Below are 21,631 nucleotides of genomic sequence, written 5' to 3'. Positions count from 1 at the left end.
AAACGAGGAGACTTACAGGGATGGACACAAGTCAAGACACTGGACTGTGCAGCAGGGTCAACTTCATTAGTATGTTTCTCACTTCTTTCCACCACTGCCCCACATATTCAAAGGCTGTTTGTGGACCCCCAAACTGAACTGAAAGGAGGGGATTTAGAACATTCACTTTTTCTGGCAAAAGAACAAGAAGGAGAAAAACAATTGAGCTGCTGCTGCATCTTGACTTCCCTGGCAGGGATTCTTAAAGGAAAGCTGCGAAATGTGATACTACAAGTAGTGGCTTGTGATAGGTGCTGGAGTGTAATCACAATTCTCTTTGAGTCTTACAGGTGAGGAAATCCTTTTTTTCCAGATAAAATAAGAGGATGTAGGTCTAAGTAGACTTCTCTGCATTATTCCAAGGAGTCCCTCTGAATCAATCACAGGAAAGGGAAAGATGGGCTAAAAAGGGGGCCCAGGGGCCAAGACATAACCAGACTGGAGTCAGCTGTCGATCTCAGTGAGGAGACACAACAGGCAATGATTCGGTCTATAGATTCCAGTACCCTGTGCATGACAAAAATACAGGGTTTCTCTGTCCAGGTGAGCTGGATTTGCAGGCAGAACGTGTGTTTTGCAACCATGCCCTTTCCCTGTTGTGCCTGAAGAGAAGTCACTGACAGTGAAGCCATGTGGGTGGATGGTGGACTCTCTGGGGATTTCCAGTCCCCAGGTCTCACAGGTAGTCAGTGCCAACTCAGGTAACAGCGTCGCTGCCTGTGTGGGAGATCTGAACAGAGGGACTCAGGTGTGCAGGTGTGGACCGCCTTCCTGTGAGATGCCCTGCGACCTCGTACATTCTGTTGTGAATTCTGAAGACTTCCTTTATATGAGAAGCATTCTGGCTGAGGTTTAGAAGCCATCCCCACCCCGGGCTGGAAGGCACACCTGTAATTAGGGGAAAGACCACAGCGATCAGGGCTGTTTTTAAGAGTGTTGGGGATTTCCCTCCCTTCCGGGGCTGCCTATCTGGCTGGATTCCCAGTCTACCCACCCAATCTTGCTTAACCCATTGATATACCTGTGGGCTAACAGAAAACAAACAAAACAAAAAGGAACATGGCGTCAGAAGATCTGCATTCATGTCTGCATCCCGTAACTTCTCACCTGCGTGGCCTCCCTTGTCTCACTGGTAAAGACATGGTCATAACACCTGCCTTCCTTCCGTCCTGAGATTCTTATAAAAATAAAAGAATAATGTAAATAAAAGGACTTGTATTTGCAAAGTGCTGTTGTTATTGTTTTAGTTTATCAACCCCTTGGCTGATAAAGGCTGATAAAGGCTATGGGGAAGCCAGCCTAAGGCTCATTTTCCATTATCACTGTTGCCCAGGGTGAGCTTGTCAAGGAGATACTATGCCATGCTGGCTTCCAGGGTCCCCAGCTTGCTACTGAGAATTAACATGCATTAACATTTGGTAACTGAATGACGTTTCTGATAAAGCTGAAGATCCCCTGTATTTCAGTCCTTGCCTTTAGTCCCATTGCCTACACCTCTTCCCCAGAGGCAACTGCAAAGATGAATTCTAGACCATGTTTTTAAAATACTTCTACTATACACATGCACCCACAGACACCAGGGCCCCAGGTCACCCACCTCACCCCACACCCACATGCCACAGCGTTGATAAGGGGAAGATTTCCCTTGTGTTTTCCAGGGTCTCAGGGAGTACCTTCTCCCCCCATCCATGGACATCCTGAGCTGCATACAGATAGGGCATGAGTCAGTGTACAGAGACTCCCGGAGACCTGTTTTAAACTTAAAATGTGAAGGTTTTGCAGTGCGCGCGTGCACACACACACACACACACACACGAATCAATGAAAGACCTTTGTTTATTTCGGAACCAATAACTTTATGGGAAAAAATGGTAAAACTGGAAGGAAAAAACTTAAGTGAATGTCTTGCAAGGGCAATACTGCAATGTGCACGCTCGGCATGGTGACCAGCGGAAGTCACCCAGCGGCTATGGGGCAGGCAGTCCAAGGTCATTTCTTGTCACTGTCGCCCAGGGTGCGCTTGGCACACAGGTCATCCGTCAGGCGGGCTTCCAGGGACCGCCACTTGCGCAGGCTGCTGATGAGGTCCTGCAGATCTCTGATGGACTTCACCTGCTCGCGCAGGTAGTGTCTGTCCAGGGAGGCGTACAGGTGGGTGTCCTTCTTCTCGGTGGCCAGCTCGTGCAGGTCGAGCAGGCTCTGGTTCACGCTAATAGCCACGTGCAAAGCGCACTTCATGACGCCCAGGCTGCTATTCCAGTGGCTGAGGTAAGGCCTGCGGATGTCGCGCTGGTTGTGGAGACCCCCACGCTGGTTCTGCAGCCACATCAGCCTCTCGGCGTGCTTCCACTCCTGGCTGGACTTTCGCAGGAAGAACTGGCTGAAGTGCTTCAAGGCCACCTCGTGGCTATCAAAATAAGAGGCCATGGACAGGTACAAGGACGAGGCGTAGAGCTCCAGGTTGATCTGGTAGTTAATGGCGGCCTCGCAGTGAGGGTGGTAGTTCTGGCGCACACATGGAAGCGGCGGGATCATTATGGCTGGCGGCGCAGGTGTGCGATCCGGAGCGTTCAGGCCAAGGCGGTGGAAGTGGCGGAAGTGGCGGAAGTGGCGGAAGTGGCGGAAGTGGCGGAAGTGGCGGAAGTGGCGTCTGACGTTTAGGTGGCGTCGGCAGGAAGGGGCGGGGCTTCGAAGCAACGTCTGGCTGCGTGACCAGGATAGTCAGTCAGGCCTACTCTGTAGTTATGGTGCAAGGGGCTGGCCCCTGTGAGCCTTGAGATGGGACAGGAAATAGGGCCCGTTTAAAGCGGTCTGGGTGGCGGTGTGGTGGGTGGGAGTGAAGATCCATTACAGGAGCGCGGGGCTGGGATCCCACTGGCAGAAGGGCAGGGCCCTGCTGTTCTAGGTTCCATCTGAACCTAGATGAGGCCTGAAACCTGGTGCCATTCTGTGCTGTCTGGAGACCACTAAAAAAAAATAATAATAACAGTTCTGTTGAGATATAATTTATATACTATAAAATTAACCTTTGCAAGTGAACACTTTTATGGTTTTTCATAGAGTTGTGCAATACCATACTCTAATCTTAGAACATTTTCATCACTCCAACATGAAATTTCCTACCCATGAGCAGTTACTCCTTATTCTACCTCTCCCCGGGTAGGGCAACCACTAATTGAGTTTCTGTCTCTATAGATTTGCCTATTCTGGACATTTCAAATAGATGGAATCATACAATATGTGGTCTTTTGTGTCTGACTTCTTTTACTTAGCATACTGTTTTTAATATTCGTCTTTTTTATTGCTGAATAGTATTCCATTACATGGATATACCACATTTTGTTTATTCTTTCATCAGGTGATGGGCATTTGGGTTGTTTTCTTTTTGTGGCTATTATGAATAATGTTGCTATAAACATTCGTGTATAGGTTTTTGTGTGGACATATGTTTTTGATCCTCTTGGGTATATACCTCGGAGTAAAATTGCTGGGTCACATGATAACTCTATGTTTAATATTTTGAGGAACTGCCAGAATGTTTTCCAAAGTGGTGCACCATTTTACATTCCCATCAGCAATGTGTGAGGGCTCCAACACTTTTATTGTCTATTTAAAAACAATTTTTCTTTAGTCCTCTTAACTGTAAGGTGGTATCACATTGTGGTTTTGATGTGTATTTCCTTAATTACTAATGCTAATAGAACATTTTGTACGTGCTTGATGGCCATTTGTATATCTTCGTTGGAGAAATGTCTATTCAAATCCCTTGTCCTTTTAAAGTAGAATTGATTGTCTTTTTATTGTTGAGTTGTAAGAGTTCTGTGTTTATTATGGATACAGGTGCCTTATTATATATATGATTTGCAAAAATTTTCTCCCGTTCTGTGGATTGTCTTTTCACTTTCTTAATGGTGTCCTTTGAACCACGAAGTTCTTAATTGTGTTAGTTTGACTTACCTATTTTTTTATTTTGTCACTTGCGTTTTTGGTGTTATGCCCAAGAAACTGTTGCTTAATTCAAGGTCACAAAGATTTATACCTAGGTTTCCTGCTAAGAATTTTATAGTTTTTGCTCTTATATTTAGGTACATTTAGGTCTCTGATTGATTTTGAGTTAATTGTTCTATATGATGTAAGGTAGGGATCCAACTTCATTCTTTTGCATGTGGATCTCCAGATATCCCAACACCATTAGTTGAGAAGGCTATTCTTTCTCCATTGGATGGTCTTGGCACACTTATTGAAAATCAATTGACCATAGATATATGGGTTTATTTCTGGCCTCCCAATTCTAGTCTGTAAATCTACATATCTAAACCTATGCTAGTACAACACTGTCTTGATTACTGCGGTTTAGCAGTAAGTTTTGAAATAGGGAAGTATGAGTTGTTCAACTTTATTCTTCTTTTCCAAGATTGTTTTGGCTATTCTGGGTCCCTTGTATTTCCATACGAATTTTAGGATAAGCTTGCAAATTTCTTCCAAAAAAGCTAGCTGGGATATTGATAGGAATTGTATTGAATCTATAGATAATTTGGGGGAGTATTGATATCTTAATAATATTAAATCTTTAGATCCATAAACGTGGGGTGTCTTTCAATTTATTTAGGTCTGGGACCTCTTAAAATATAGATTTTGATTTAGACTGGGGCCAAAAATTTCAATTTCTAAACAAGCTTTCAGGTGAGAGTAACAATGCTCTAAAAGGGAGAAGTCTTCCATCCTCTGTTGTCTTAGTCCATTCAGGCTGCTGTAACAAAGTACCATAGACTGGGTGGCTTATAAACAATAGACATTTATTTCTCACAGTTCTGGAGGCTGGAAGCCCAATATCAGGGTGTCAGCATGGTTGGGCTCTAGAGAGACCTCTCTTCTGTGTTGCAGATGGACATCTTTTTGCTGCGTCCTTACATGGTCAAAGGGGTGAGGGAGCTCTCCAGTCTCTTTTATAAGGACACTCATCCCATTCATGAAGGTTCTACTCTCATGACTTAATCATTTCCCAAAGGACTCACTTTCAAATACCACCACATTGGGGGTTAGGATTTCAATGTGTGACTTTTTTTGGGTGGGGGACACAAACATTTCATCTCTAGCATTTACTGAAGTTTGAAGTTCGGAAGGACACCTATGTATTGGTCTCCACAAGCAGAAATGCCTGTTCCTGCCTCACAGTGCTTCTGATAGTTACAATAGATGTGGGTTCTTATGGGAAAGGGGAGGGGCCTTCTTCCTATCAGGCAAAATTGTGAAAGACTTGAAATTTGGCAAAGAAATGTTTACGGGGTGCCATTTTTAGAGCACCCTTCATGGTTATCTCTACCTGTCATCGATTTTGAGCTATGTTCTAACTCTGTAAATTGTGGAAAACTAATAATGTAAATGATTCTTGTCCACAGAAATGCAAATGAATTGTGTCTGGTGGAATGCAACTTATTTTGGCCTCATTTTGCATCTACTTGTGCATTCCTCTCCACGTTCCTTGTTGCCTGCCTGTATACATATGGCTCTTTGAATTCTCCTTTGAATCACTTGTAACATCTTACTGGGTTTCTTATTAATGAATGAGTGACAAAAACCTTTCTTCGAAATATATTTTTATTTACACGAGAGTCATAATTTTACTTTATTTTTCTTTAATTATCCTCTAACAGTCCTCATTCTCATCCCGGCCCCACTAGGAACACATTCAAACCCCGCAGGAGTTGACTTACTGCATTAGGCACTTTTATTGGCTGCTCACCAGAGATATGATTCTGGAAAAGTATTTGGGATGTAAAGGCATAAAATTCCTGACTGGATGTGGACTGGATGGATAGCATCTCTGAGCAGAAGGAGGCAGAGGTACTCTGTGGAAGCAGGGAACCAATACAAACCAGAGGAGGAAGGGGGCGTTTATTTATTTTATTTTGTTTTATTATTTTTTTTAAGGAGGGCACAGCTCACAGTGGCCCATGAGGGGATCGAACAGGCTACCTTGGTGTTATTTATCAGCACCATGCTCTAACCAACTGAGCTAACTGGCCACCCCAGGAAGGGGGCATTTAGAGAGCAGTCCACAGGCGGGATCTCATCAACAGAACACTGTAGCCACTGTAGGCCGAGGCTGGCCCAGTGCCTGCTAAGGAGGGCAGAGAACTAGGTGTGAACGGTAAAGTCCCATAGAAAACCAGAAGCAGCTGAGAACCAGGGGAGTGGCGAGAGCTTCCAGGCAGGGAAGGTAGTCAGCAGAGATTTGAGGGGTGGAGGGTTGACTGACTCGCAGGGCAACCTGACAGGCTGAGATGCAGCATCTGGGTAAAATTAACCCTGGAAGGAGGTAGGAACATGAGCTTTTGGAGTCAGGACAAAGGACTCCTTTATCAGCACTTGTGTGTTCCCTGAGTCATAGTGCAGAAAGGGCTGTTGAGACTCACAGATACTGAGGGTGTGGAGTCTTCAGGACCGGGCCATGGGCTCCATGTTCCACAGAAGCCTCCTTCCAGCTGGTGATCAGAGGTAGAGTAGCTCTTATGCATTCTGGTTGAATCCACCAAAGGGCATCTTTTTAGCACAAAGGCCATAGGAAAGTTTTATGGTGGCTCCTGCTTGGTTAGGTACTAATGAGACATGTTCCACATGCATTATATTAATGAGACCACCCACATGCATTACATTCTGAAGAAGAGAATGCTCCTTCCACTCTCCACTTCCTCACTGTTCTGATTGGGGGGAAAAAGGAGAATCGCTACCTTGAGGGCCAAAGGAAAGGCCTCTAAACTTAAAAATGCCCATTGCACGTGCTGGTGTATAAAAGTTGATGGCTGATATTAGTTCAGTTAAATATAAATTTTCTCTAAAGTTGTAATCTTTACGTTTTATTCAGTGTGGTGGATACACTCCATTTGTCTCTCCAGTGCTGTTCTCTGTTCTTCATCTTACTCTGAGCCTTGGGAGTAAGGCTCCTTACTTGGGAGTAAGGAGGCTGACCTGTATGGACTGCATCCATGGGCCCTCTGGCTTCTGTTTGGGTTCAGCCAATGGGAGGCACTGTCAGGAGATGGGACCGCAGGAGGAGAGTGAGGTTGGAATAGTTGTTATTGTCTTGGCTCCCTTTCTTTAGGACAGATAATTAAGAGGCAAATCTATTTCCCTTTTATAGATTTTTGCTCCCTGGATATAATAGGACCATTCTCAGGATGGGCCTTCTGCAAACACTGCTCACTTCAGAGAAATTTGCACCACAGAACAGATGTTCTGTGGCTCAAGTTTAATGCGCAGCCTAAGAAATTCATGAGGACCCAGAAACCAGTATGCAGCTGTACATTCCTTCAGGCCAGAGAATAAATGGAGCTGATAGAAGAAATAAAGCGCCTCATCTAGGACAGTCTCAGGCAACAAAATGATGGCCGAAGTGGTGCTGCCACCCAAGATTCACGCTCTACTTGTCTAGCCCGTGGATTTCTCTGGCTCCTGGCTCCCTTGTTTCTTTAGGTGATTGGCCCTTTGGTTACCTGTCCTCTAAGTAATAGGCCCATTAGCAAGAGGAGTGGGAAAGAGAAAGCGGGGAGAGTTATTTTCTACTAGTTAGTAGCCATGTTAAAAAGTCTGGTTAGGGGAGAAGTTGACATAATGAGGTTTGACGATTATCTGTTTGTTTCAAGTAAACCTTTGTCCTTCCTTGCTCACCTTCTACTGCCTATGATTACAGCTTTTGTAGAGTGTTCTGCACACCACTGCCTAAGTGAGTCCAATCAATGTAGACAAGGGAGTATAGATGCTAACTATTTAATTAGATACCTCTTTATTATTTGCTCCTAGGCAAGAAGGCATAACCCTTATTTGCAGGTAGCCAAAAGTGGATTTTAAAAGTTTTCTTTGCTGGCTGTCTTTTCTAAATAGAGAGCAAATAATTTTTATTATGTGACATTCAGTTCCTTCATAGAGCACACTAGGTAGAGTAGGACGGAGTAAGCTGTGCTGAAGATGCAAACAAAACCTTAAAATCTCTATAGCTGAAGACACAATGTATTTCTTGCTCACATCACAGTCTGAAGCAGGTGAAGTGACTCTCTTTCATGGCTCTTCAACAACGGTTACGTTACAGATGCAGGCTCAATTCCATCCTGCAGTCCTACTATCTCTGAAGGCTTCACTTCCAACTACACAGAAGGGAAAGAGGAAGCAGAGAGACATCCCACTTACTCTTTATTGCTTTGGACCAGAAGTCATATGCACTTTAGTCCAAAGCAACTTCAGTGGAGGCTGGGAAATGTAAGGGAAAACATGTGATATTCAATGAGTATTATAATATCTGCCATGCTTGTTTTATCCATTTCTCCTTTTTATTTTTGAAAAAAAATTACTTACAACTCACATTTTTGACCACTGTTATATGCTTACTTATTATTAGAGTGTACTTATAGCAAGGGTTCTTTTGGAAACAACAACAACACCACCATACAATTGTGTGTGTGTGTGTGTGTGTGTGTGTGTGTGTAAACATACTAAATAATGCAACTTGTGTGGTCCCATCGCCTCATAATTGCTTCTGGTATTCCACCATGGTCATATTTCTCTTCCTTCCCAGGTCCTAGCTTGACATTCAGACTCAGATCCAACCCCATCTCCTACCTAGAACCTCTTCTGTCTAAAGTGAACACAGCCTCCTCTGAAGATCTATAGGGATTAGTGCCCACACAATAAGCATGGCAGTCAGTCATGGACCACCCAGTGGCTGCTTGTCTGTAGTTGCCTTGAACTATTAACCATCTCCCTTTCTGTTGTGTCCCTTTGGATATGTTGTCCCTGACTCATAAGCTCTCGAAGAGCAAACACCCTTTCTTTACCTCCACAGTACCCACCAAGATAGAGTAACACAGAATAGGTGCTCAGAGACTTTCGTCAGATTTAATCTGATTTAATTGGATTGATAGAGTCAGCAAACATGTCATAAGCATCTAAGTGCCACGTTCTAGGATCTGTGCTAAGAATTGTGGGTAAAGAGATTACAACACAGTGGTTATCCTCGAGAGACTTTCAGAACTTTAGGGATAGACTGAACACAAACTAACAGGATATGTGGTAGCGTCTCCAGAGATGGCCCCAACAATTCTTTGCCTCCCCATTTGAGCATACTGCTCCTCATGTAAAGAGTTGGCCCTTATTTTTCCTGCCCAGTGAGTGCTTTGCCCAATAGAATGTGGTGGAAGTGGCATTCTGCCAAAGAGGACGGGCATGATTTTCTTCTTTCCACTCTTGGAACACTCCCCCTCGGAACCCAGCCACCACGTTGGGAGACGAGCAAACCACACGAAGGAGGGGGAAAGAGGGTGAGTTCCCAGACAACAGTCAGCACCAACTGCCAGCCATGTGAATGAGGCATTTGAGATATTCCAAATGACTGCAGCCCCAGCTGGCATCACAATGAGCAGAATAACCACTGAGCTGAACCAGCTCACACACAGAATTATGACCAATACTACAATGGTTGTTGTTTTAAACCACTATGATTTGCGGGAAAGGGGGGTTGATTTGCAGCAAATGAATGCCGAAACGCAGAGTCAGAAAGTATTTCCAGTACAGCGGGTCCACAAAGGAAGGAAGAGAATGAAGGCAGCTGAGGCGTGTCCTCTGAGAGGTGACGTTCGAGCTAATGAGTAGAAATACCCCTGGCAGAACTTGGAGGGAAGGGCTTTCTAGTTAGTGACCTCACACGAGCAAAAACATGGAGGTGTGAAACGATGCAGCATGTGCAGAGAAGTACAAGCAGTTTGTGATGGATGATGTGTGACTGTAAGCGGGAGCTACAGGTATTTTGAGAGAAACCCGAAAAATCCAGGCGCCCCGCTCTGGGATTTATTCTCTACCCAATGGGGCACTTGGGACTTTTCAAAACAGAGCAGTGTCAAAATCAGGTTTTTGTCTCTGACAGATCACTCTGGCATGAGTGAGAGGCAGACTAGCAGGTCACGAGACTGCAGAGAAGGAGAACAGCCAGGAGACATCTGTAATGCTCCAGGGTGAGAAGAGGAGGCCTGGAGTGGGGTTGTAACAGGGAAATGGAGAGGGAGGATGGGGTACAAATGCCACTGAGGTGGAAAATCAATAGGATTTGAAGAAGGATGTGGGTAATGAGGAAGAGAGAGGAATCTAGGACTCCCAAATTGCAGCTTTGATTCACCGTTCTTGAGGCTGGCAGGGCAGGAGGCCAAGCAGGTGGGGGAAGAAGGTGATGACCTGGGTTTCAATTGAATCCTGTGAGTTTTGGGACATCCAAGAAAAGAGGCCCTGGAGGACAGTGACTACAGGGTTCAGAGCTCAGGAGAAAGGGCCCAGTTACCATAACAGTTTTTAAGAAAGGTGTCCAGGACCTGTGCTGAAATGAAGCTCCTTTATGAGTATTTATTCTGTTATAAATTAGTCATCTTTTCAGGACCAGCATGTCTGAAAGCTAGCATGTTAGTTGGCAGGACGCTGGAGAGATGATGTAACCAGAAAGAGGAGTGTTAGGACTTATTTTCGCATTAGCAATAATGGGTTGTGGAGTCTCCTTTGTGGCTAATTTGACAGTTTGTCTCGAGACCACAAATGTGGGTGTAGTTTGTGGCTGTGAAGCATTTTCTCTGTGTGAAACTAACTGGCCCACCTGGGCTTGAGCTCAGTCTGGGCTTTCTGAGGCTTACTCGCCAAGCCCCTGAGCCATCTCCCAGCGTAAGGCTGCAGGATATGCCAGTCATCCTAATTATGGGCGGAATCTAAAGCTTTGCAGCAAGGCGAAGTTAGTTTGATTGTCTAGAAAAAGTCTGAAAGCCCATCGCGGTTCTGTGATCCCAAAGAATCTCACTTTTTACCACATGGTACTTAACTAGGTGATTATTTTTGAAGACAAATGGAATACTTTGAGGCAGGTATCTACAGAACAGTCATAAAGAGTATTACAGGCTTTCTGTGTTGATGTTGACAGCGCTTACACCCATCACTATGTATATGGAGAGCTGGATTTGACCCCAGCAGGTAATTTGTGGCAGATCTGTGGGCACGTTATAAATGGAATTTTACTACCTTTAATAGGCTCTGAGGAAAGCAAGGTGGGCATTTGATCCAAATCTTGACCAGCCTGTTCCCCTCTTTCCATTAATGTCCAGTCGCCCTACCCTGGGACAATCACCCATTACATGGTTTACTTGCTCATTTGTTTTTTCCTTCTGGCCTTGCCCATTAGGAATATTAGGTTGGTGCAAAAGTAATTGCGGGTTTTGCAATTATTTTTAACCTTTTAAACCTCAGTTACTTTTGCACCAACCTAATATCTGTAAATTCAATGCATTTGATTACTTAATATGATTTCGTTTTCCCAAATGTCATGGTTTACTTATGAATACAAACGAAAGTGATTTTAGAGTTGGAGCCTCTGGGTCATGGAAAGCTCATGCTGGAGTCTGTCTATGTTTCTGTTTTCAGTCACAGACAGACGTGTGTCATCAGTCAGTACGGGCGGCAGAGTACTGCAGTAACAAATAACCTCCTTAAATCTCAGTGTCTTAACACAAGAAGAGCTTAATTCTTGTTCAGGGCCAGCAAGGCAAGTGAAATGCCTAGGGCACAAAATTTAAGGAGGCACCTACTCTCAGGGTCATGAAAGCATAGGGTCTTGCTTATACCAGATATCCATTGTGCATCCAACAGATGCCACAGAGGGATCTAGACTGATGGAGGCCTCATCTCAACACATACTTCCATGACCACCGGAGCAGTGGGACAGAAACATGGCAAATCGAACACGGGCTCTTCAAGCTTCCATCAGAAGCGACATATGCCACTTCTACTTACATTTCATTGGCCAAAGAAAATCACCTGCTCTGATTTCAAAGGAGACAGAGAAATGCCACCTCACCATGTGCCTAGAAAGTGAAGAGCTGAAAGTATTTGGTGAACACTCTGAGTGATTTCCATAGTTCTATTTCCTAAGTTCTGTGGCACAAACGTCACTGGTGCACTGAGCCCACAGCAATGAGCCCAGAGCTCTCAAACTTGCCACCTAGAAGTATAATGAATTCTGGGGACAGGTAACCGGTGGATCATGACTGCTTCTGTGTGCACAGGGAGGCCGTTGGGTGGGTGGGCTGTGCTTCTTAGTGTCATCTGCTCAGCGGAGGAAGGCTTTCACGATGTGCTAGGACAGCTACTGTGTTTCCCCGAAAATAAGACCTAGCCGGACCATCAGCTCTAATGCGTCTTTTGGAGCAAAAATTGATATAAGACCCGGTATTTATTATATTATATTATATTATATTATATTATATTATATTATATTATATTATATTATATTATATTATATTATATTATATTATATTATATTATATTATATTATATTATAATGTAAGACTGGGTCTTATAGTAAAATAAGACCGGATCTTACATTAATTTTTGCTCCAAAAGACACATTAGAGTTGATGGTCCGGCGAGGTCTTATTTTCGGGGAAACATGGTACATCCCTGAAGCATGGGCTCTTCTCTTCCCAGTGTGCCGTCTGCAGCAGCTCTAGTTACCAAGGCTTGTCAGATGTCAGCTGAAGAAAGAGCACAGTTCCTCTTTCTTCACTTCTTAATGTCTCTCCTGCTATCTCTTTCCCATCACTTATGATTGAACTCCAGGAAGCTTTGGGATCTATTCTGCAAAGGAGGTGTTATCCTAAATAGAGTTGCCCTGTGTCACCACTTGGGGGAAGTGAAGAAGGTTAGTCAGTGCATATGATTTATTATTAGCTGTGGGCTCCAGAAATAGTTGGACAAAAAGGACAAAATATAAAATAAAGAGAGAAGACCAAAGCAGCAGGCTCTTGCCTTTGATTATTTTTTTTTTCACTCTTCTTGAAACATAAATCAACGCATAGTTGTGGAGAAAAAAAAAAAGTCTTGTATTTTGTAGGAAACCTTTTTCAAGGAAGTTTGGATTTTTTTTTACACTTAATGGGTTCTCATCAATTGCCTCTAACTCTCAGATTCGGCACACCCATTTTATAGATGAGGCTTTAAGAGCGCTGGCTGGTTAAGAGACTTGGTTAAAATCACGAGGTGAATGTAGTTTGAGGATCACAGTCTTTTGGTGTTTCCAACTTAGCCTTTAGTGTTTCCTGTGGTAATAAACCCATGGGTTTCATTTTTGCCTTGAATTTGAACTAGTTTTTTTTGTTGTTATAGGTAATACTTTGAAACTGAGCTTTCAGTCAGGTTCTAACTGGGTATTGATCAGTTACATATCACATATTTGGTTGAATATTTGTGTGGAGATTTGGGGGAGAAAAGGGAGTTAAAGATGGAAAGTATCTCAGGTTTACTGAATATGGTATGATGTTACCTTTCCGCAAAGCCTTTTGTTTATGAAATGTCAAGTTCATGCTGACCCAGAGTAAGTGGCAGTTGAGTGTGGCTGCAGATCTGGGCCCATATCCAGGTTGAACAGGAAGGGTTTAGGCTGATATTTACTTCACTTCTAACTTCCTGGCTCTCTGGATTTTGAAGGTCATGATTCAGTGTACCATCAAAGAGATCCCATTTTAGCTTTAGAATGGCTGAAACACAATGCCAAATATTGGTGAGGATGTGCTGAGGATATAAAATGGTATAACCACTTTGGAGAACAGTACGGCAGTTTCTTCTAAAGTGAAACGTGGACCTGTCTTTTGACCCAGAAATTCTTCTAAGTATGTTGAATGTAAAATAGAACATGGGTACACTGAAAGAACTGTAAAAGAATGTTCATGGCAGCTTCATTCATAATATCCCCACACTAGAAATAACCTATGCCCATCAACAGGTGAATGGATAAATAAATTGTGGTATATTCATACAATGAAATAATACTCAACAATAAAAAGGAGTGAACCACTGATACACTGAACAACATGTAGAAATCTCAAAGACATTATGTTGAGTGAAAGAAGCCTAAGGCACACACACAAAATACTGTGTATTTCCACTTATATAAAGTTCAAGAACTGGCCAAACAAAGCTATGGCAATAAAAGTCAGAAAGTGGTTGCCTCTGGCAGGGGGATTGACTGCAAAGGGATGCGAGGGAACTTTCTAGGATGATGGAAATATTTGTAACTTGATTGGGGTGTAGTTACAGTGGTGTTAATGCTCATCACAAGATTTTTTCCAAGTCAAGTTGTCCTTTTTTTTTAATCATAGTTGTGAAGGGCACAGCTCAGCTCCAGGTCCAGTTGCCATTGTTAGTTTCAGGGGGCGCAGCCCACCACCCTTTGCGGGACTCGAGGAGTTGAACTGGCAACCTTGTGGTTGAGAGCCTACTGACCCATGTGAGGATCGAACCGGCAGCCTTTGGCGTTAGGAGCACGGATCTCCAACCGCCTGAACCACTGGGCCGGCCCTCAAATCTGTGTTTTTATGGTATATAAATTATACTTTGATTTTAAAAAATAACAAAATAAATTTAAGGTATCAGACTTACAGGACCCCTGATCTAACTTACACTTGCCCCAAGTGTTTTTAATTATTTTCCTCAGGGAATATTAAGTAAATATGTCCTCTCCTATGGTCTGCTCTTTCAGAGAAATGAATCCTAAGTGGACCAACTTTATTTTCTTCAAGGAAGAATACAGGGGCTCCACTGGGGTCTGAATGGAGTTGGGCAGTCTTTACTTAGCTTATCTCCTGTTAACAGCTCATGGCCACAATAGTGGCAGGGCAGAATTATGGAAAATCTCCCTCTTTGTCTACTTAGAATCCACAGCAATACATGATGCCCCGAAAGATTAAAGCTAAACCCGTGGTCATGCAGGTGCTGAAAATGGAAAGCACCACCTACTATTCAGCTTCAATGTGTCAGCATGGTTCTGGCAGGTGAAAGAAGCTGCATCAGATATGGTCAGAGCTGCGGTGACTATAGAGGTCGGTGTGCAGAAAGAGGACAGAGGGGAAGGAAGGGTGACAAATAAATATGTTCCCTTTAAATGCTACAAAGTATCACATTAGAAGCTTGAAATGGCACTGGGTTGGTATCTTGTCTGCACTTACGAAATGTGAAACTTGCATGAGAAAAAAAAGGAAAAAAAAATCCCCCAGTTATCTGATAGTCTGCCTTGGAATACTATTACCAATTGTGTCTTTTTCTTTTTTTCCCATTTTTTTGGTCCCTCATGCTTTCTAATTTTTTTGAAAATCAACAGCCACTGTTATGACATGTTATCTGGTTATATAGGTGAAGTATTTGCATTTTTACATGTTTATAACGATGGATGGAATACATTTTTAAAAGGTAGATGTCATAGGTACTAAAAAGAAGTCTATGTAGCTATTTAAAACTAAATGATTTTGAAAAATTAACCTGTTGTGAGTAATCAGACCTTCTTCCCCTTGACTATTGGAGTACGTCTTTTAAAATCAATGCCTTTCTCTTAAAAATTCACTTAAATTTTGGTTTGGTCTGGCTTTTGTTTTGTTACATCATTGAATACACCTCCCAGTATTCATGCCCTTGGGTAGTCCCCTCCCACTTTTTCTCTGGGCTTGGCCATGTGACTAGCTTTAGCCAATGGGAAATTAGCAAGTGTGATGTAAGCAGAGGCTGGGTAAGCACTTGTGCCTTGGGGCTTGTCCTTTTGGAATGCTTAGTCTTAGAACTCAGCACCCACACTGCGAAGAAGTCCAAGTGGCCTTGCAGTGAGTCCTACATGAAAGATAACAAAGGCCCCTGGCCAACAGCTAGCCTCACCTTGTCAGCTACCATGTTTCCCCCAAAATAAGACTGGGTCTTATATTAATTTTTGCTTCAAAAGACACATTAGGGCTTATGTTCGGGGATGTCATCCTGAAAAATCATGGTAGGGTTTATTTTCGGGGAAACACGGTCTATGAATGAGGCCATCTTGGAAATGGATCCTCCAATCTCCAGTCTAGTCTCCCCAGCTGATTCCACATGGAACAGAGATGAGATGTCCCCATCAAGCCCTGCCCAAATTGCAGATTTGTGAACAAATGAATGACTATTATTGTTTTAAATCAATGAGTTTGGGATGGTTTGTTACCTAGGAATGTAATAGTACCTAAGCTATTGTTTTGGGTATTTTAACTAGGTGTCTGTCACCACCTAAATTTGAATTGGCATATAGATTTTAACTCTGTGTAGTAGTTCAGGAACTCCGTATTGAGGACGATTCTGAGACTGTATCCTCGTTTAGCAGAAAAGTATGCATGTCCCTCATTAAATCTATTTTCCACACAGCAGCCATGGTAATCGTTTAAAAATCAGGGTGATTGTGTCACTACATTGCTTCAATCCTCCAGAATCTTTCCGCTGTACTTAGAATGAGAATCAAACTCCTTATTCCAGTTTGCAAAACCCTCTATACGCTGGCCTGTGCTTGATTTCCTTTCAGTCTCATCTCATGCCACTCTCCCATGCAGCCACTCTCATAGTCCAGCCTCACAGGCTGGCTTTTGGTTCCCGGAACCTGCTGAGCCAGTTCCCACATTTGTGTCTTTGTACCAATGTTAGATGTTCTCTCTGCCTGAAATGATCACAGGAGTGGCTTCTTATTATTCAGATCTCAGCTGAAATATCACATCTTCGGAGAGACTTTCCTGACTCAGCCAGCTGTTGCTATAATAATATTTCATAACAAACCACCTCAGAGTTCAGTGGCTTAAAACAATATGCATTAATCTCATATTCACAGGCTTATGGGGTGGTTGGGGGGCAGTCCTGCTCTGCATCTCAGTCTAGGGTCCACATTGCTTCCCAGATGAGCAAAAGAAAACCCTCAAGCCTCTAAGTCCCAAACTCAGAACTCACACACTGCCCCTCTCCCCATTGTCCAAATCAGTTCACACGGTCAACGTCTATGGGGAGGGAAAGTACTCTCCCCGGGGAGGGGGATATTTGCAGAACAATAATCTATCACACTATCAAATCTAAAGCAGCCATAGCACCAGCCCTTCCCTTCATGTCACTCAATTTCAATTCTCTGCAAATAATTTATCACTCTCTGGTATTTTTGTGTTTAATTATTATGTTTATTGTCTCTCTCCCCTTGTTAGAGTATGTCTTCTATGAGAGCAACGATGTTGTATTCTTCAATGCCATGTTCCCGGCACGTGGAACAGTTTCTAGCTGAGACAAGGTACCTTATAAGAACAAATGTTAGCTACAGATATTGGTACAGGGAAAAGGAACTGGAAAGCTACTCTCCCCCGTCCCCCCAAACTGACTGTCCACAAATATCTTGATCTTTTGAACCAATGGTTCGTCTTGTAATTTCTCCATCTCTTCCGGTATTGTCTTCTGATAATGTAAGATACATCATGATGATCTGGCTTTAATGCTTTGTTTTTTATCACCCATCCATCTTTGGGAAAAAATTTTTGTGCCAGATATTAGCTTTAGAAACTACTTGAACTCAAAGGGGCCTGAGAGGCAGTGCCTTAGAAGTCAAATCAATCTCTTCTTCCAATATCGAGGGGAAAATCCTCACCAGAGCTTTGACCCTGTCTAAATTGGGCTCCCCAGAAGCTGACCTTGGAACAAGGATTGGAGTGCATGTAGCGTATTTGGGTGATTGGACACGGGTAGTGGAAAAGTGATACAGGGAAGGAAATACAGCCCATCAATGGGTTAATTATTAGGCCAGCTACCACCAGAAGCAACTGGAACTTAATCCCACGAGTATTAACAATTTACCTCAGAATTATCCTGGCCAAGAGTCAAGGGAGCTGGGAATTTATGCCCTTGCACTTGTCAATCATTAAAAGTGCCCAAGGCAGTGGGGGCAAAAGGGCAGGACAGGTGGGAAATGTTAACTCCTAGGCACTTTCACCCAGTTTGTAGGGCAATATGGGTTTTGGCAGCCCGAAGGCAAGGTTCTGATAAAGATGTGGGTGTTAGCCATTGAAAGTCAGGCTGGGTGAAGGTAAGGTTTAAGGACATCAGAGGGGATAGGAGCAAAGAAGACCCTGATTAGCCTTTTTTTAAAGAAAAAAAGCAGTTTTATTGTGGTATAACTGATATGTAATAAACTGTACATATTTAAAGTGTACTATTGGATGAGTTTTGACATATGTATATACCCATGAAACGATCAGCACAATCAAGATAATGAGCACAGGGGCGGCCGGATGGCTCAGTTGGTTAGAGCGTGAGCTCTTAACAACAGAGTTGCCAGTTCGATTCCCACATGGGCCAGTGAGCTGCACCCTCCACAACTGGATGACTTGACTTGGAGTTCCAAGACAATGACTTGACTTGGAGCTGATGGGCCCTGGAAAAACACACTATTCCCCAATATTCCCCAATAAAAAAATTAAAAAAAAAAAAGATAATGAACATAGCCATCAACTCCAAAAGTTTTCTCTTGCCCTTTTGTAATCCCTCCCTCTGGCTCTTCTCCATCCCCAAACAGCCACTGATCAGCTTTCTGTCACAATAATTTGTATTTTATAGAATTGCTGTAAATAGAATCATATAGGATATGCTTTTCTTTTGTCTGTTTCTTTCATTCAACATGATTATTATTATTTTTTAACTTTTTTTTATTCGTTTCAGGTGTACAAAACAATGTAGTAGTTAGACATTTACACCCCTCACAAAGTGATAACCCCTTCCCCCAATCTATTGCCCCTCTGATATCATATGTAGCTGTTATATCAACATGATTATTTTGACATTCATCCATGTTCTTGCATATATCAATAGTTCATTCCTTTTTATTGCTGAATAGTATTCTGTTGTATGGATATATCACAACTTGTTTATCCATTCTCTAATTGAGGATATATACAGAGGGTGCCAAAAAATGTATATACATTGTAAGAAAGGAAAAACCATTACAATTGTAATATTCAATATATACTGATAACAAAAAATGATTATAAGTCACGTTTGACTTCTGCAATTACAAGAGGTGCTCAAAGTGGTTACCATCAGCGTCCAGACACTTCTGATTATGGCGAACTACTGCTTGAGCAACGCTGACCAAAGTGTCCACTTGTATACATGTTTTTGGTACCACTGGTATCTCAAAATTATTTTTATTTTTCAATTACAGTTGACATTCAGTATTGTTTTATATTAGTTTTAGTTTCAGGTGTACAGCATAGTGGTTAGACATTTACATAATTTATGAAGTGATCCCTTCAATTAGTCTAGTAACCACCTGGCAGTATACATAGCTATTACCATCTTATTGACTATATTCCCTATGCTGTACTTTACATCCCCAATCCCCCTCTCATCTGGCAACCCAGTTGATGGATATTTGGATTATTTCTACTGTTTGGCTATTATGAATAGTGCTATGAATATTTTAGTACAAGTCTGTGTATGGGCATATGTTTTCACATCTTTTGACATTACATTGGTAACTTGGAATTGGCCATGATAGGAGTATTTACACCATGGAAATTGGCAAACACTACAAATTCAAGGCTTTTCCTCCAGAGATCCAGCTGTTAAACATTTACCACCATACCACTAGATATACCCTAGAATTGGAATTACTGAATCAAAGACTATGCACTTTTAAAAAGCCATTGATAGTTATTGTCAAGAAGGCTTTCCAAAAAGGTTGTAACTCTCTTGTTTATTAAGATATGTAGATCCTTTATGTCATTTTAAAATGCTCAATTCCCTCTAAGTCAAAAATCCACAAAGTCTAAGATGTTGGTCTTTCCCTGGGGTGATATTGCCATTTTTTTCTCATTGTAGTAAAGAGCAGTAACTTCTGAGTATTTCTGAAAGACTTAAAAAATATTTCTGGACTGGTGCATATATATATATAAGTCTTTTATAACAGGGAAAAGCAGACATTAAAAAAATCAGGTCAGGGGTTGCCGGTTAGCTCAGTTGGTTAGAGCGCAGTGCTCTTAACAACAAAACCTTGTCAGTTTGATCCCCACATGGGCCACTGTGAGCTGCATCCTCCACAACTAGATTGAAACAACTACTTGACTTGGAGCTGACGGGTCCTGGAAAAACACACTTAAAATAAATAAAAGATTTTTAAAAAATCAGGTCAGAAAGATGACATAACCAACTGGGGGTGGAGGGAAAAGGAAACATGAGACATTAAATTCTTGTTCCTCTGGTACATAGAGTTTTCTAAGTCATTGTTTATAAAGACACATGTTTTTATGTAATTATAACCCAGTAAGCATGTACCATTTCTGCTTTACTCATTTAATATTATTTCAACTCACATTTCAACAAATGGATGTAATCTTCATTATTTTCATTTGAACATCAAAATATTTCATTATTATCATTCCCCATTGTTGAACATTTGGGTTGTTTCCAGTTTTTCAGCATTATAAATAGAATGTCTTCCTGCAAATTCCTTCCTTTGCCTTGTAAATTATTATTTCCTTAGATTAGCTTCCGTAGCGTTCTCTCTTTTCCCTGTCCATTACTTGTTTATTGTGTTCCACATAGATAATTCTTTTCTTCTCTCTCCTGTCCCAACCCTACACTTGACAGAGTTATGTGTTTTTGCTGTGTACTGTCATGGCATCCTATATTCACCCCATTACAACCTACCACACTTTCTTTAAAGTATTTTTTTCCCCCAGCTAGACTGTAGGTTCCACGAGGGAGGGGCCATATTGTTTTCCCCCTTTGTTGGTTCCCCATTGCTTATACTGCAGGTGCTCAATATCTATCTATCTATCTATCTATCTATCTATCTATCTATCTATCTATCTATCTATCTATCTATCCATCCATCCATCCATCCATCCATCCATCCATCCATCCATCCATCTACCTACCTACCTATCTATCCATCCATCAGACTTTCTTTCCCTTCTTCTTTCTTCAAGTCTCATTTGACATGAACTCCCTCAGGAATACATGAACAACCCTTTTTGTTCTATTTTAAACCTACTGGCCTTGCTGTAGTTAGATAATTGCTCGCCCTGAACTAACCCTCTTTTTGGCATCAGGCTCTGTCTGCTATAATCATGACTCACAGGTCAAGGCTAGTCAGTACTTCCCTCAGAGATGACTAAATTATAGTTAATAAAAAAAATTTAAAGAATTAAATTAGGTAAACTTGCAAAGTGATCTTTCTGACTCTTCCAAAGGCAGCCTTCTACTCAAAAATGAGGGTGTCATAGATAAAGTGCCCTTCAATCAGGTTGTAAGATGGAGATTAGTACACAGCAAGTTCATTGAGTAGTACTCTAGAGAGATACACCTGTGGGGAAATGAAGGCATCAGACCTGAGTAGAGGGAGAAGTTGAACTGTGATGCAGACCCCTCAGCCAACACCATGGGGAGCTCTAGACTGGGGTGGCCCTTCAGAGTTGTCTTAAATTGGGGTGAAGGAACTGGGATCTTGTACCTACCCCTCGTTGGCCAGTGGTTGAATGTGGGGGTATAGTTTAGGATGAGAAAGCAACTTTCAGTTGAGGGTAATTCCCACAGAAGGACTGAGCCCTGAGGCCACACCAGCTGACACTGCCAGCAGTGGGGAGGATGCATCCTTTAGTTCTGAAGTAGGGAACTGGGCCAGCACCATACCCCCACCACAGGGGGTATGAGTCATCTTAAAGCAAAGTATTAGGAGAATGGATTGGCAGCTGTTGCAAGAAGACAG

The 21,631-nt window shown here is 42.4% G+C and overlaps 1 protein-coding gene across 1 annotated transcript; it reads right to left on the bottom strand.

Moving 5' to 3' along the window:
- Positions 1 to 2,028: 2,028 nt before the first annotated feature.
- LOC117019397 (ferritin heavy chain-like) lies at positions 2,029 to 7,027 on the bottom strand. The gene is made up of 2 exons (XM_033101087.1): positions 6,894 to 7,027; positions 2,029 to 2,743 (listed from the first exon to the last, which is right to left on the bottom strand). The coding sequence occupies exons 1-2, from the start codon at positions 7,025 to 7,027 to the stop codon at positions 2,029 to 2,031; spliced, it is 849 nt and encodes a 282-aa protein (XP_032956978.1).
- Between the last annotated feature and the right edge of the window lie 14,604 nt (positions 7,028 to 21,631).

Source organism: Rhinolophus ferrumequinum, chromosome X, assembly GCF_004115265.2.
Source record: "Rhinolophus ferrumequinum isolate MPI-CBG mRhiFer1 chromosome X, mRhiFer1_v1.p, whole genome shotgun sequence".
In the NCBI taxonomy this organism is placed as follows: domain Eukaryota; kingdom Metazoa; phylum Chordata; class Mammalia; order Chiroptera; family Rhinolophidae; genus Rhinolophus; species Rhinolophus ferrumequinum.
Note: the sequence above shows the minus strand (reverse complement) of the source record. Positions and strands in the feature narration are given on the sequence as shown.